At 52.9% G+C, this 18,440-nt stretch overlaps 1 protein-coding gene across 1 annotated transcript in view; it reads left to right on the top strand.

The window, feature by feature from the left end:
* The window catches only part of LOC140421340 (adhesion G-protein coupled receptor G2-like), a 370,647-nt gene extending 352,724 nt beyond the window's left edge, over nt 1-17,923 (top strand). The window contains exon 6 of the mRNA XM_072506010.1: nt 9,700-17,923. Coding sequence (XP_072362111.1) covers nt 9,700-9,884 — 185 coding nt within the window. The 3' untranslated portion in view covers nt 9,885-17,923. The remainder of the gene's footprint in view (nt 1-9,699) is intronic.
* Nucleotides 17,924-18,440: the final 517 nt, after the last annotated feature.

Genomic DNA, 18,440 nt, shown 5'->3' with positions numbered 1-18,440 from the left:
CTCCTCACTATCCACACTGACCCTCCTCACTAACCACACTGACCCTCCTCACTATCCACACTGACCCTCCTCACTATCCACACTGACCCTCCTCACTATCCACACTGACCCTCCTCACTATCCAGAGTGACCCTCCTCACTATCCACACTGACCCTCCTCACTATCCACACTGACCCTCCTCACTATCCTCACTGATCCTGCTCACTATCCACACTGGCCCTCCTCACTATCCAGAGTGACCCTCCTCACTATCCACACTGACCCTTCTCACTATCCTCACCTACCCTCCTCACTATCCAGAGTGACCCTCCTCACTATCCACACTGACCCTCCTCACTATCCACACTGACCCTCCTCACTATCCACACTGACCCTCCTCACTATCCAGACTGACCCTCCTCACTATCCAGAGTGATCCTCCTGACTATCCACACTGACCCTCCTCACTATCCAGACTGACCCTCCTCACTATCCAGAGTGATCCTCCTCACTATCCACACTGACCCTCCTCACTATCCAGACTGACCCTCCTCACTATCCAGAGTGACCCTCCTCACTATCCACACTGACCCTCCTCACTATCCATATTGATCCTCCTCACTATCCAGACTGACGCTCCTCACTATCCAGAGTGACCCTCCTCACTATCCACACTGACCCTCCTCACTATCCACACTGACCCTCCTCACTAACCACACTGACCCTCCTCACTATCCACACTGACCCTCCTCACTATCCACACTGACCCTCCTCACTATCCACACTGACCCTCCTCACTATCCAGAGTGACCCTCCTCACTATCCACACTGACCCTCCTCACTATCCACACTGACCCTCCTCACTATCCTCACTGATCCTGCTCACTATCCACACTGGCCCTCCTCACTATCCAGAGTGACCCTCCTCACTATCCACACTGACCCTTCTCACTATCCTCACCTACCCTCCTCACTATCCAGAGTGACCCTCCTCACTATCCACACTGACCCTCCTCACTATCCACACTGACCCTCCTCACTATCCACACTGACCCTCCTCACTATCCAGACTGACCCTCCTCACTATCCAGAGTGATCCTCCTGACTATCCACACTGACCCTCCTCACTATCCAGACTGACCCTCCTCACTATCCAGAGTGATCCTCCTCACTATCCACACTGACCCTCCTCACTATCCAGACTGACCCTCCTCACTATCCAGAGTGACCCTCCTCACTATCCACACTGACCCTCCTCACTATCCATATTGATCCTCCTCACTATCCAGACTGACGCTCCTCACTATCCAGAGTGACCCTCCTCACTATCCAGAGTGATCCTCCTCACTATCCAGAGTGACCCTCCTCACTATCCTCACTGACCCTCCTCACTATCCAGCGTGACCCTCCTCACTATCCTCACTGACCCTCCTCACTATCCAGACTGACCCTCCTCACTATCCAGAGTGATCCTCCTCACTATCCACACTGACCCTCCTCACTATCCAGACTGACCCTCCTCACTATCCAGAGTGACCTTCCTCACTATCCACACTGACCCTCCTCACTATCCAGAGTGACCCTCCTCAATATCCAGAGTGACCCTCCTCACTATCCAGACTGAACCTCCTCACTATCCAGATTGACCCTCCTCACTATCCACACTGACGCTCCTCACTATCCAGAGTGACCCTCCTCACTATCCACACTGACGCTCCTCACTATCCAGAGAGACCCTCCTCACTATCCAGAGTGATCCTCCTCACTATCCTCACTGACCCTCCTCACTATCCACACTGACCCTCCTCACTATCCACACTGACCCTCCTCACTATCCTCACTGACCCTCCTCACTATCCACACTGACCCTCCTCACTATCCTCACTGACCTTCCTCACTATCCACACTGACCCTCCTCACTGTCCAGAGTGACCCTCCTCAATATCCAGAGTGACCCTCCTCACTATCCTCACTGACCCTCCTCACTATCCTCACTGACCCTCCTCACTATCCACACTGATCCTCCTCACTGTCCACACTGACCCTCCTCACTATCCTCACTGACCCTCCTCACTATCCACACTGAACCTCCTCACTATCCACACTGACCCTCCTCACTAGCCACACTGACCCTCCTCACTATCCAGAGTGACCCTCCTCACTATCCACACTGACCCTCCTCACTATCCTCACTGATCCTCCTCACTATCCAGAGTGACCCTCCTCACTATCCTCCCTGACCCTCCTCACTATCCACACTGACCCTCCTCACTATCCAGAGTGACCCTCCTCACTATCCAGACTGACCCTCCTCACTATCCAGAGTGACCCTCCTCACTATCCACACTGACCCTCCTCACTATCCACACTGACCCTCCTCACTATCCAGAGTGACCCTCCTCACTATCCAGAGTGACCCTCCTCACTATCCAGAGTGACCCTCCTCACTATCCACACTGACCCTCCTCACTATCCAGAGTGAGCCTACTCACTATCCACAATGACCCTCCTCACTATCCTCACTGACCCTCCTCACTATCCGCACTGACCCTCCTCATATTTACACTGACCCTCCTCACTATCCTCACTGACCCTCCTCACTATCCACACTGACCCTCCTCACTATCCACACTGACCCTCCTCACTATCCACACTGACCCTCCTCACTATCCAGAGTGACCCTCCTCACTATCCACACTGACCCTCCTCACTATCCACACTGACCCTCCTCACTATCCACACTGACCCTCCTCACTAACCACACTGACCCTCCTCACTATCCACACTGACCCTCCTCACTATCCTCACTGATCCTGCTCACTATCCACACTGACCCTCCTCACTATCCAGAGTGACCCTCCTCACTATCCACACTGACCCTCCTCACTATCCTCACTGACCCTCCTCACTATCCAGAGTGACCCTCCTCACTATCCACACTGACCCTCCTCACTATCCACACTGACCCTCCTCACTATCCTCACTGACCCTCCTCACTATCCAGACTGACCCTCCTCACTATCCAGAGTGATCCTCCTCACTATCCAGACTGACCCTCCTCACTATCCAGACTGACCCTCCTCACTATCCAGAGTGATCCTCCTCACTATCCACACTGACCCTCCTCACTATCCAGACTGACCCTCCTCACTATCCAGAGTGACCCTCCTCACTATCCACACTGACCCTCCTCTCTATCCATATTGATCCTCCTCACTATCCAGACTGACGCTCCTCACTATCCAGAGTGACCCTCCTCACTATCCAGAGTGATCCTCCTCACTATCCAGAGTGACCCTCCTCACTATCCTCACTGACCCTCCTCACTATCCAGCGTGACCCTCCTCACTATCCACACTGACCCTCCTCACTATCCAGACTGACCCTCCTCACTATCCAGAGTGATCCTCCTCACTATCCACACTGACCCTCCTCACTATCCAGACTGACCCTCCTCACTATCCAGAGTGACCTTCCTCACTATCCACACTGACCCTCCTCACTATCCAGAGTGACCCTCCTCAATATCCAGAGTGACCCTCCTCACTATCCAGACTGACCCTCCTCACTATCCAGACTGACCCTCCTCACTATCCACACTGACGCTCCTCACTATCCAGAGTGACCCTCCTCACTATCCACACTGACGCTCCTCACTATCCAGAGTGACCCTCCTCACTATCCAGAGTGATCCTCCTCACTATCCTCACTGACCCTCCTCACTATCCACACTGACCCTCCTCACTATCCACACTGACCCTCCTCACTGACCCTCCTCACTATCCACACTGACCCTCCTCACTATCCTCACTGACCTTCCTCACTATCCACACTGACCCTCCTCACTGTCCAGAGTGACCCTCCTCAATATCCAGAGTGACCCTCCTCACTATCCTCACTGACCCTCCTCACTATCCTCTCTGACCCTCCTCACTATCCACACTGATCCTCCTCACTGTCCACACTGACCCTCCTCACTATCCACACTGACCCTCCTCACTATCCAGAGTGACCCTCCTCACTATCCACACTGACCCTCCTCACTATCCACACTGACCCTCCTCACTATCCACACTGACCTTCCTCACTATCCACACTGACCCTCCTCACTACCCACACTGCCCTCCTCTCTATCCTGACTGACCCTCCTCACTATCCACACTGACCCTCCTCACTATCCACACTGACCCTCCTCACTACCCTCACTGCCCTCCTCACTATCCTCACTGACCCTCCTCACTATCCTCTCTGACCCTCCTCACTATCCACACTGATCCTCCTCACTGTCCACACTGACCCTCCTCACTATCCACACTGACCCTCCTCACTATCCAGAGTGACCCTCCTCACTATCCACACTGACCCTCCTCACTATCCACACTGACCCTCCTCACTATCCACACTGACCTTCCTCACTATCCACACTGACCCTCCTCACTACCCACACTGCCCTCCTCTCTATCCTGACTGACCCTCCTCACTATCCACACTGACCCTCCTCACTATCCACACTGACCCTCCTCACTACCCTCACTGCCCTCCTCACTATCCTCACTGACCCTCCTCACTATCCACACTGACCCTCCTCACTATCCACACTGACCCTCCTCACTATCCACACTGACCCTCCTCACTATCCAGAGTGACCCTCCTCACTATCCACACTGACCCTCCTCACTATCCATATTGATCCTCCTCACTATCCAGACTGACGCTCCTCACTATCCAGAGTGACCCTCCTCACTATCCAGAGTGATCCTCCTCACTATCCAGAGTGACCCTCCTCACTATCCTCACTGACCCTCCTCACTATCCAGCGTGACCCTCCTCACTATCCTCACTGACCCTCCTCACTATCCAGACTGACCCTCCTCACTATCCAGAGTGATCCTCCTCACTATCCACACTGACCCTCCTCACTATCCAGACTGACCCTCCTCACTATCCAGAGTGACCTTCCTCACTATCCACACTGACCCTCCTCACTATCCAGAGTGACCCTCCTCAATATCCAGAGTGACCCTCCTCACTATCCAGACTGAACCTCCTCACTATCCAGATTGACCCTCCTCACTATCCACACTGACGCTCCTCACTATCCAGAGTGACCCTCCTCACTATCCACACTGACGCTCCTCACTATCCAGAGAGACCCTCCTCACTATCCAGAGTGATCCTCCTCACTATCCTCACTGACCCTCCTCACTATCCACACTGACCCTCCTCACTATCCACACTGACCCTCCTCACTATCCTCACTGACCCTCCTCACTATCCACACTGACCCTCCTCACTATCCTCACTGACCTTCCTCACTATCCACACTGACCCTCCTCACTGTCCAGAGTGACCCTCCTCAATATCCAGAGTGACCCTCCTCACTATCCTCACTGACCCTCCTCACTATCCTCACTGACCCTCCTCACTATCCACACTGATCCTCCTCACTGTCCACACTGACCCTCCTCACTATCCTCACAGACCCTCCTCACTATCCACACTGAACCTCCTCACTATCCACACTGACCCTCCTCACTAGCCACACTGACCCTCCTCACTATCCAGAGTGACCCTCCTCACTATCCACACTGACCCTCCTCACTATCCTCACTGATCCTCCTCACTATCCAGAGTGACCCTCCTCACTATCCTCCCTGACCCTCCTCACTATCCACACTGACCCTCCTCACTATCCAGAGTGACCCTCCTCACTATCCAGACTGACCCTCCTCACTATCCAGAGTGACCCTCCTCACTATCCACACTGACCCTCCTCACTATCCACACTGACCCTCCTCACTATCCAGAGTGAGCCTACTCACTATCCACACTGACCCTCCTCACTATCCTCACTGACCCTCCTCACTATCCGCACTGACCCTCCTCATATTTACACTGACCCTCCTCACTATCCTCACTGACCCTCCTCACTATCCACACTGACCCTCCTCACTATCCACACTGACCCTCCTCACTATCCACACTGACCCTCCTCACTATCCAGAGTGACCCTCCTCACTATCCACACTGACCCTCCTCACTATCCACACTGACCCTCCTCACTATCCACACTGACCCTCCTCACTAACCACACTGACCCTCCTCACTATCCACACTGACCCTCCTCACTATCCACACTGACCCTCCTCACTATCCACACAGACCCTCCTCACTATCCAGAGTGACCCTCCTCACTATCCACACTGACCCTCCTCACTATCCTCACTGATCCTGCTCACTATCCACACTGACCCTCCTCACTATCCAGAGTGACCCTCCTCACTATCCACACTGACCCTCCTCACTATCCTCACTGACCCTCCTCACTATCCAGAGTGACCCTCCTCACTATCCACACTGACCCTCCTCACTATCCACACTGACCCTCCTCACTATCCTCACTGACCCTCCTCACTATCCAGACTGACCCTCCTCACTATCCAGAGTGATCCTCCTCACTATCCACACTGACCCTCCTCACTATCCAGACTGACCCTCCTCACTATCCAGAGTGATCCTCCTCACTATCCACACTGACCCTCCTCACTATCCAGACTGACCCTCCTCACTATCCAGAGTGACCCTCCTCACTATCCACACTGACCCTCCTCACTATCCATATTGATCCTCCTCACTATCCAGACTGACGCTCCTCACTATCCAGAGTGACCCTCCTCACTATCCAGAGTGATCCTCCTCACTATCCAGAGTGACCCTCCTCACTATCCTCACTGACCCTCCTCACTATCCAGCGTGACCCTCCTCACTATCCACACTGACCCTCCTCACTATCCAGACTGACCCTCCTCACTATCCAGAGTGATCCTCCTCACTATCCACACTGACCCTCCTCACTATCCAGACTGACCCTCCTCACTATCCAGAGTGACCTTCCTCACTATCCACACTGACCCTCCTCACTATCCAGAGTGACCCTCCTCAATATCCAGAGTGACCCTCCTCACTATCCAGACTGACCCTCCTCACTATCCAGACTGACCCTCCTCACTATCCACACTGACGCTCCTCACTATCCAGAGTGACCCTCCTCACTATCCACACTGACGCTCCTCACTATCCAGAGTGACCCTCCTCACTATCCAGAGTGATCCTCCTCACTATCCTCACTGACCCTCCTCACTATCCACACTGACCCTCCTCACTATCCACACTGACCCTCCTCACTGACCCTCCTCACTATCCACACTGACCCTCCTCACTATCCTCACTGACCTTCCTCACTATCCACACTGACCCTCCTCACTGTCCAGAGTGACCCTCCTCAATATCCAGAGTGACCCTCCTCACTATCCTCACTGACCCTCCTCACTATCCTCACTGACCCTCCTCACTATCCACACTGATCCTCCTCACTGTCCACACTGACCCTCCTCACTATCCACACTGACCCTCCTCACTATCCAGAGTGACCCTCCTCACTATCCACACTGACCCTCCTCACTATCCACACTGACCCTCCTCACTATCCACACTGACCTTCCTCACTATCCACACTGACCCTCCTCACTACCCACACTGCCCTCCTCACTATCCTGACTGACCCTCCTCACTATCCACACTGACCCTCCTCACTATCCACACTGACCCTCCTCACTACCCTCACTGCCCTCCTCACTATCCTCACTGACCCTCCTCACTATCCACACTGACCCTCCTCACTATCCACACTGACCCTCCTCACTATCCACACTGACCCTCCTCACTATCCACACTGACCCTCCTCAATATCCACACTGACCCATCTCACTATCCTCACTGACCCACCTCACTATCCACACTGACCGTCCTCACTATCCACACTGACCCTCCTCAATATCCACACTGACCCTCCTCACTATCCACACTGACCCTCCTCACTATCCACACTGACCCTCCTCACTACCCTCACTGCCCTCCTCACTATCCTCACTGACCCTCCTCACTATCCACACTGACCCTCCTCACTATCCACACTGACCCTACTCACTATCCACACTGACCTTCCTCACTATCCTCACTGACCCTCCTCACTATCCACACTGACCCTCCTCACTATCCTCACTGACCCTCCTCACTACCCTCACTGCCCTCCTCACTATCCTCACTGACCCTCCTCACTATCCACACTGACCCTCCTCACTATCCACACTGACCCTCCTCACTATCCACACTGACCCTCCTCACTATCCTCACTGACCCTCCTCACTATCCACACTGACCCTCCTCACTATCCACACTGACCCTCCTCACTACCCTCACTGCCCTCCTCACTATCCTCACTGACCCTCCTCACTATCCACACTGACCCTCCTCACTATCCTCACTGACCCTCCTCACTATCCACACTGACCCTCCTCACTACCAAGAGTGACCCTCCTCACTATCCTCACTGACCCTCCTCACTATCCTCACTGACCCTCCTCACTATCCTCACTGACCCTCCTCACTATCCACACTGATCCTCCTCACTGTCCACACTGACCCTCCTCACTATCCTCACTGACCCTCCTCACTATCCACACTGACCCTCCTCACTATCCACACTGTCCCTCCTCACTATCCACACTGACCCTCCTCACTATCCAGAGTGACCCTCCTCACTATCCACACTGACCCTCCTCACTATCCACACTGACCCTCCTCACTATCCACACTGACCCTCCTCACTACCCACACTGCCCTCCTCACTATCCTCACTGACCCTCCTCACTATCCACACTGACCCTCCTCACTATCATCACTGACCCTCCTCACTATCCTCACTGCCCTCCTCACTATCCTCACTGACCCTCCTCACTATCCACACTGACCCTCCTCACTATCCACACTGACCCTCCTCACTATCCACACTGACCCTCCTCACTATCCTCACTGACCCTCCTCACTATCCACACTGACCCTCCTCACTATCCACACTGACCCTCCTCACTACCCTCACTGCCCTCCTCACTATCCTCACTGACCCTCCTCACTATCCACACTGACCCTCCTCACTATCCTCACTGACCCTCCTCACTATCCACACTGACCCTCCTCACTACCAAGAGTGACCCTCCTCACTATCCTCACTGACCCTCCTCACTATCCTCACTGACCCTCCTCACTATCCTCACTGACCCTCCTCACTATCCACACTGATCCTCCTCACTGTCCACACTGACCCTCCTCACTATCCTCACTGACCCTCCTCACTATCCACACTGACCCTCCTCACTATCCACACTGTCCCTCCTCACTATCCACACTGACCCTCCTCACTATCCAGAGTGACCCTCCTCACTATCCACACTGACCCTCCTCACTATCCACACTGACCCTCCTCACTATCCACACTGACCCTCCTCACTACCCACACTGCCCTCCTCACTATCCAGCGTGATGCTGCTCACTCTCTAGGCCGTGGACAATATTAAAGAGCAGAATGAGTTATTGGGTATTTTGACCCCTCCCTCATTGATGAGAAGGTGCTGCTGAACTGCTTGTGGAATCGCTGCTCAGAGCCTTGCTGCAGACAGACTAACTGCCCCACACTTCTTCCTGGCTGGAGTCACACGGGAGCCAGGCTGAGGAAGGAATGATGCGATTTCATGTGTATTCAATTGCCCCTTAATCATTTTACCTCTCATGATTTTAAACTGTAGATTGTTCTGTTTCCTCGCCGCGTTTCTCTCATTGAGGTTTGAGTGTCGCTGACAATCTTCTTTCTGCAATCCCTCCAGATTCTGATTACAGCATCGATTACAGTTGGCCCTTTGATTCCGACACGGACAAGAATTTGGAGCAGCGGCACGTTGAGCGGAAGCAGCAGCTGCCACCTCATAACCTGTCCCAAAGACAATCTCCCGCTGGCGTCTCCGCAAACCCGCAGTGTACACACACCGTACACACACTGTACACACACTGAACCCGCAGTGTACACACACCGCACACACACTGTACACACACTGAACCCGCAGTGTACACACACCGCACACACACTGTACACACACTGAACCTGCAGTGTACACACACCGCACACACACTGTACACACACTGAACCCGCAGTGTACACACACTGTACACACACTGTACACACACTGAACCCGCCGTGTACACACACTGTACACACACTGAACCTGCAGTGTACACACACCGTACACACACTGAACCCGCAGTGTACACACACCGCACACACACTGTACACACACTGAACCTGCAGTGTACACACACCGTACACACACTGAACCCGCAGTGTACACACACCGCACACACACTGTACACACACTGAACCCGCAGTGTACACACACCGCACACACACTGTACACACACTGAACCTGCAGTGTACACACACCGTACACACACTGAACCCGCAGTGTACACACACCGCACACACACCGTACACACACTGAACCCGCAGTGTACACACACCGCACACACACTGTACACACACTGAACCTGCAGTGTACACACACCGTACACACACTGAACCCGCAGTGTACACACACCGCACACACACTGTACACACACTGAACCCGCAGTGTACACACACCGCACACACACTGTACACACACTGAACCTGCAGTGTACACACACCGTACACACACTGAACCCGCAGTGTACACACACCGCACACACACTGTACACACACTGAACCTGCAGTGTACACACACCGTACACACACTGAACCCGCAGTGTACACACACCGCACACACACTGTACACACACTGAACCCGCAGTGTACACACACCGCACACACACTGTACACACACTGAACCCGCAGTGTACACACACCGCACACACACTGTACACACACTGAACCTGCAGTGTACACACACCGTACACACACTGTACACACACTGAACCCGCAGTGTACACACACTGTACACACACTGAACCCGCAGTGTACACACACTGAACACACTGTACACACACTGAACCTGCAGTGTACACACACCGTACACACACTGTACACACACTGAACCCGCAGTGTACACACACCGCACACACACTGTACACACACTGAACCTGCAGTGTACACACACCGTACACACACTGTACACACACTGAACCCGCAGTGTACACACACCGCACACACACTGTACACACACTGAACCCGCAGTGTACACACACCGCACACACACTGTACACACACTGAACCCGCCATGTACACACACTGTACACACACTGAACCCGCAGTGTACACACACCGCACACACACTGTACACACACTGAACCTGCAGTGTACACACACCGTACACACACTGAACCCGCAGTGTACACACACCGCACACACACTGTACACACACTGAACCTGCAGTGTACACACACCGTACACACACTGAACCCGCAGTGTACACACACCGCACACACACTGTACACACACTGAACCTGCAGTGTACACACACCGTACACACACTGAACCCGCAGTGTACACACACCGCACACACACTGTACACACACTGAACCCGCAGTGTACACACACCGCACACACACTGTACACACACTGAACCTGCAGTGTACACACACTGTACACACACTGAACCCGCAGTGTACACACACTGAACACACACTGAACCCGCAGTGTACACACACCGTACACACACTGTACACACACTGAACCCGCAGTGTACACACACCGCACACACACTGTACACACACTGAACCTGCAGTGTACACACACCGCACACACACTGTACACACACTGAACCTGCAGTGTACACACACCGTACACACACTGTACACACACTGAACCCGCAGTGTACACACACCGCACACACACTGTACACACACTGAACCTGCAGTGTACACACACCGCACACACACTGTACACACACTGAACCTGCAGTGTACACACACCGCACACACACTGTACACACACCGCACACACACTGTACACACACTGAACCCGCAGTGTACACACACCGCACACACACTGTACACACACTGAACCCGCAGTGTACACACACCGCACACACACTGTACACACACTGAACCCGCAGTGTACACACACCGCACACACACTGTACACACACTGAACCTGCAGTGTACACACACCGCACACACACTGTACACACACTGAACACACACTGAACCTGCAGTGTACACACACCGTACACACACTGTACACACACTGAACCCGCAGTGTACACACACCGCACACACACTGTACACACACTGAACCTGCAGTGTACACACACCGTACACACACTGTACACACACTGTACACACACTGAACCCGCAGTGTACACACACCGCACACACACTGTACACACACTGAACCTGCAGTGTACACACACCGTACACACACTGTACACACACTGAACCTGCAGTGTACACACACCGTACACACACTGTACACACACTGAACCCGCAGTGTACACACACCGCACACACACTGTACACACACTGAACCTGCAGTGTACACACACCGCACACACACCGTACACACACTGTACACACACTGAACCCGCAGTGTACACACACTGTACACACACTGAACCTGCAGTGTACACACACCGTACACACACTGAACCTGCAGTGTACACAAACCGTACACACACTGTACACACACTGAACCCGCAGTGTACACACACCGCACACACACTGTACACACACTGAACCCGCAGTGTACACACACCGCACACACACTGTACACACACTGAACCTGCAGTGTACACACACTGTACACACACTGAACCCGCAGTGTACACACACTGAACACACTGTACACACACTGAACCTGCAGTGTACACACACCGTACACACACTGTACACACACTGAACCCGCAGTGTACACACACCGCACACACACTGTACACACACTGAACCTGCAGTGTACACACACCGTACACACACTGTACACACACTGAACCCGCAGTGTACACACACCGCACACACACTGTACACACACTGAACCCGCAGTGTACACACACCGCACACACACTGTACACACACTGAACCCGCCATGTACACACACTGTACACACACTGAACCCGCAGTGTACACACACCGCACACACACTGTACACACACTGAACCTGCAGTGTACACACACCGTACACACACTGAACCCGCAGTGTACACACACCGCACACACACTGTACACACACTGAACCTGCAGTGTACACACACCGTACACACACTGAACCCGCAGTGTACACACACCGCACACACACTGTACACACACTGAACCTGCAGTGTACACACACCGTACACACACTGAACCCGCAGTGTACACACACCGCACACACACTGTACACACACTGAACCCGCAGTGTACACACACCGCACACACACTGTACACACACTGAACCTGCAGTGTACACACACTGTACACACACTGAACCCGCAGTGTACACACACTGAACACACACTGAACCCGCAGTGTACACACACCGTACACACACTGTACACACACTGAACCCGCAGTGTACACACACCGCACACACACTGTACACACACTGAACCTGCAGTGTACACACACCGCACACACACTGTACACACACTGAACCTGCAGTGTACACACACCGTACACACACTGTACACACACTGAACCCGCAGTGTACACACACCGCACACACACTGTACACACACTGAACCTGCAGTGTACACACACCGCACACACACTGTACACACACTGAACCTGCAGTGTACACACACCGCACACACACTGTACACACACTGAACCCGCAGTGTACACACACCGCACACACACTGTACACACACTGAACCCGCAGTGTACACACACCGCACACACACTGTACACACACTGAACCCGCAGTGTACACACACCGCACACACACTGAACACACACTGAACCTGCAGTGTACACACACCGTACACACACTGTACACACACTGAACCCGCAGTGTACACACACCGCACACACACTGTACACACACTGAACCTGCAGTGTACACACACCGTACACACACTGTACACACACTGTACACACACTGAACCCGCAGTGTACACACACCGCACACACACTGTACACACACTGAACCTGCAGTGTACACACACCGTACACACACCGTACACACACTGTACACACACTGAACCCGCAGTGTACACACACTGTACACACACTGAACCTGCAGTGTACACACACCGTACACACACTGAACCTGCAGTGTACACAAACCGTACACACACTGTACACACACTGAACCTGCAGTGTACACACACCATAACACACTGTACACACACTGACGGTGCAGTGTACACACACCATACACACACTGTACACACACTGTACACACACTGATCCCGCAGTGTACACACACTGTGCACACACTGAACCTGCCGTGTACACACACCGTACACACACTGAACCTGCAGTGTACACACACCGTACACACACTGAACCTGCAGTGTACACACACTGTACACACACTGAACCTGCAGTGTACACACACCGCACACACACTGTACACACACTGAACCTGCAGTGTACACACACCATAAACACACTGTACACACACTGACGGTGCAGTGTACACACACCATACACACACTGTACACACACTGTACACACACTGAACCCACAGTATACACACACTGTGCACACACTGAACCTGCAGTGTACACACACCGTACACACACTGAACCTGCAGTGTACACACACCGTACACACACTGTACACACACTGAACCTGCAGTGTACACACACTGTACACACACTGAACCTGCAGTGTACACACACCATACACACACTGTACACACACTGAACCTGCAGTGTACACACACTGTACACACACTGAACCTGCAGTGTACACACACTGTACGCACACTGAACCTGCAGTGTACACACACTGTACACACACTGAACCCGCCGTGTACACACATTGTACACACACTGAACCTGCAGTGTGCACACACTGTACACACACTGAACCCGCCGTGTACACACACTGTACACACACTGAACCAGCAGTGTACACACACCATACACACACTGTACATGCAGTGTACACACACCGTACACACACTGTACACACACTGAACCTGCAGTGTACACACACCGTACACACACTGTACACACACTGAACCTGCAGTGTACACACACTGTACACACACTGAACCCACAGTATACACACACTGTACAAACACTGTACACACACTGAACCCGCAGTGTACACACACCGCACACACACTGTACCTGCAGTATACACACACTGTTCAAACACTGTACACACACTGAACCTGCAGTGTCCACACACTGTACACACACTACACACACTGAACCCGCAGTGTACACACACTGAACACACTCTGAATCCGCAGTGTACACACACTGAACACACTCTGAACCCGCAGTGTACACACACTGTACGCACTCTGAACCTGCAGTGTACACACACTGTACGCACACAGTACACACACCGAACGCCCAGTGTATACATACTGTACACACTTTGAACCCACAGTGTACACACACTGTACACACTCTGTACACAGAATGTACACATACTGTACACACACTGTACACACACTAAACCCGCAGTGTACACACACTGTTCTCACACTGAACCTGCAGTGTACACACACGCTGTACACACACTACACACACTGAACCCACAGTGTACACACACAGTACCCGCAGTGTACACACACTGTACACACATTGTACACACACTGTACACACACTGAACCCGCAGTGTACACACACTGTACACACTCTGAACCTGCAGTGTACACACACTGTACGCCCACAGTACACACACCGAACGCGCAGTGTATACATACTGTACACACTTTGAACCCGCAGTGTACACACACTGTACACACTCTGTACACAGAATGTACACATACTGTACACACACTGTACACACACTAAACCCGCAGTGTACACACACTGTTCACTCACTGAACCTGCAGTGTACACACACACTGTACACACTCTACACACACTGAACCCACAGTGTACACACACATAGTACCCGCAGTGTATACACACTGTACACACATTGTACACACACTGTACACACACTAAACCCGCCGTGTACACACACTGTACACACACTGAACCCGCAGTGTACACACACTGTGCACACACTGTACACACACTGAACCCGCCGTGTACACACACTGTACACACACTGAACCCGCAGTGTACACACACTGAACCCGCAGTGTACACACACTGCACACACTGTACACACACTGAACCTGCAGTGTACACACACTGTACACACACTGAACCCGCAGTGTACACACTCTACACACACTGTACACACACTGAACCCGCCATGTACACACACTGAACACACTCTGAACCCGCAGTGTACACACACTGTACGCACTCTGAACCTGCAGTGTACACACACTGTACGCACACAGTACACACACCGAACGCCCAGTGTATACATACTGTACACACTTTGAACCCGCAGTGTACACACACTGTACACACTCTGTACACAGAATGTACACATACTGTACACACACTGTACACACACTAAACCCGCAGTGTACACACACTGTTCTCACACTGAACCTGCAGTGTACACACACGCTGTACACACACTACACACACTGAACCCACAGTGTACACACACAGTACCCGCAGTGTACACACACTGTACACACATTGTACACACACTGTACACACACTGAACCCGCAGTGTACACACACTGTACACACTCTGAACCTGCAGTGTACACACACTGTACGCCCACAGTACACACACCGAACGCGCAGTGTATACATACTGTACACACTTTGAACCCGCAGTGTACACACACTGTACACACTCTGTACACAGAATGTACACATACTGTACACACACTGTACACACACTAAACCCGCAGTGTACACACACTGTTCACTCACTGAACCTGCAGTGTACACACACACTGTACACACTCTACACACACTGAACCCACAGTGTACACACACATAGTACCCGCAGTGTATACACACTGTACACACATTGTACACACACTGTACACACACTAAACCCGCCGTGTACACACACTGTGCACACACTGTACACACACTGAACCCGCCGTGTACACACACTGTACACACACTGAACCCGCAGTGTACACACACTGAACCCGCAGTGTACACACACTGTACACACACTGAACCCGCAGTGTACACACACTGTGCACACACTGTACACACACTGAACCCGCCGTGTACACACACTGTACACACACTGAACCCGCAGTGTACACACACTGAACCCGCAGTGTACACACACTGAACCTGCAGTGTACACACACTGCACACACTGTACACACACTGAACCTGCAGTGTACACACACTGTACACACACTGAACCTGCAGTGTACACACACTGTACACACACTGAACCCGCAGTGTACACACTCTACACACACTGTACACACACTGAACCCGCCATGTACACACACTGTACACACACTGAACCCGCAGTGTACACACACTACACACACTGTACACACACTGAACCCGCAGTGTACACACACTGAAGCAGCAAGCGTACACACACTGTACACACACTGTGCACACACTGTGCATACACTGTACACACACTGTGCACACACTGAACCCGCAGCGTATACACACTGTACACACACTGGAGCAGCAGTGTACACACACTGTACACACACTGTACACACCGTCTCCACATGGAACCCACACTACAACAATAATTTTCAAATCTCGAAATAAACCCCGGGGGGATCCCCCGTTTGGCCGGCTGCGCCGGCGGATTTCCCGATGGCGTGGGGATACCCACAATGTGAAACCCCATTGGCCGGCTGCCGGGACAGAGGATCCTGCTGGCGTAGGGGGGGCGCGACGCACCAGAAAACGGGTACGACGGGACAGAGGATCCCGCACCTGGCATCGCAATCTCTTGTTATAATCAGGAGGTTGCAATCTGAGACACTCAACACATGTCCAAGCTCATTGCTCAAATCCAGAGGTCAGCAGCCCCAGGGGGCTCCGAGCAGGGGGGTGAAGCACCGCCGGGGGTTGCACAGATTCCCTCCATTCCACTGTGGCGATGGGGTGGGGGGTGGGGGCGGCGGGAGACTGTTTAGAAATATAAATGGTCATGGAGCTATCCTGCTTGTGAATATGTCACAAAAACTACATGGAGCATGTCCCAGCCCCCCCCCCCCACCACCCCCCCACACTCCCCCCAATTCACAGAAGGTGGCGAGCGTGGTTGGGTGGAGGGGGGGCAGGGGAGTGCGGGGGGTGGGGAGGGGGTGCTTAAAGGAGCCCCTGGGTCGAGTGTGACAGAAATGGCCTCCAATCCTTTCCTTCCCCTCGGCCGGTCTCACTCTCTGAGGTCCAGACAACCACAGAACATAGACCATTACTGCGCAGTACAGGCCCTTCGGCCCTCGATGTTGTGCCGACCTGTGAAACCACTCTAAAGCTCATCTACACTATTCCCTTATCGTCCATATGTCTATCCAATGACCATTTGAATGCCCTTAGTGTTGGCGAGTCCACTACTGTTGCAGACAGGGCATTCCACG

The sequence above is a fragment of the Scyliorhinus torazame genome, chromosome 5, assembly GCF_047496885.1.
Source record: "Scyliorhinus torazame isolate Kashiwa2021f chromosome 5, sScyTor2.1, whole genome shotgun sequence".
Classification (NCBI taxonomy): Eukaryota; Metazoa; Chordata; class Chondrichthyes; order Carcharhiniformes; family Scyliorhinidae; genus Scyliorhinus; species Scyliorhinus torazame.
Note: the sequence above shows the minus strand (reverse complement) of the source record. Positions and strands in the feature narration are given on the sequence as shown.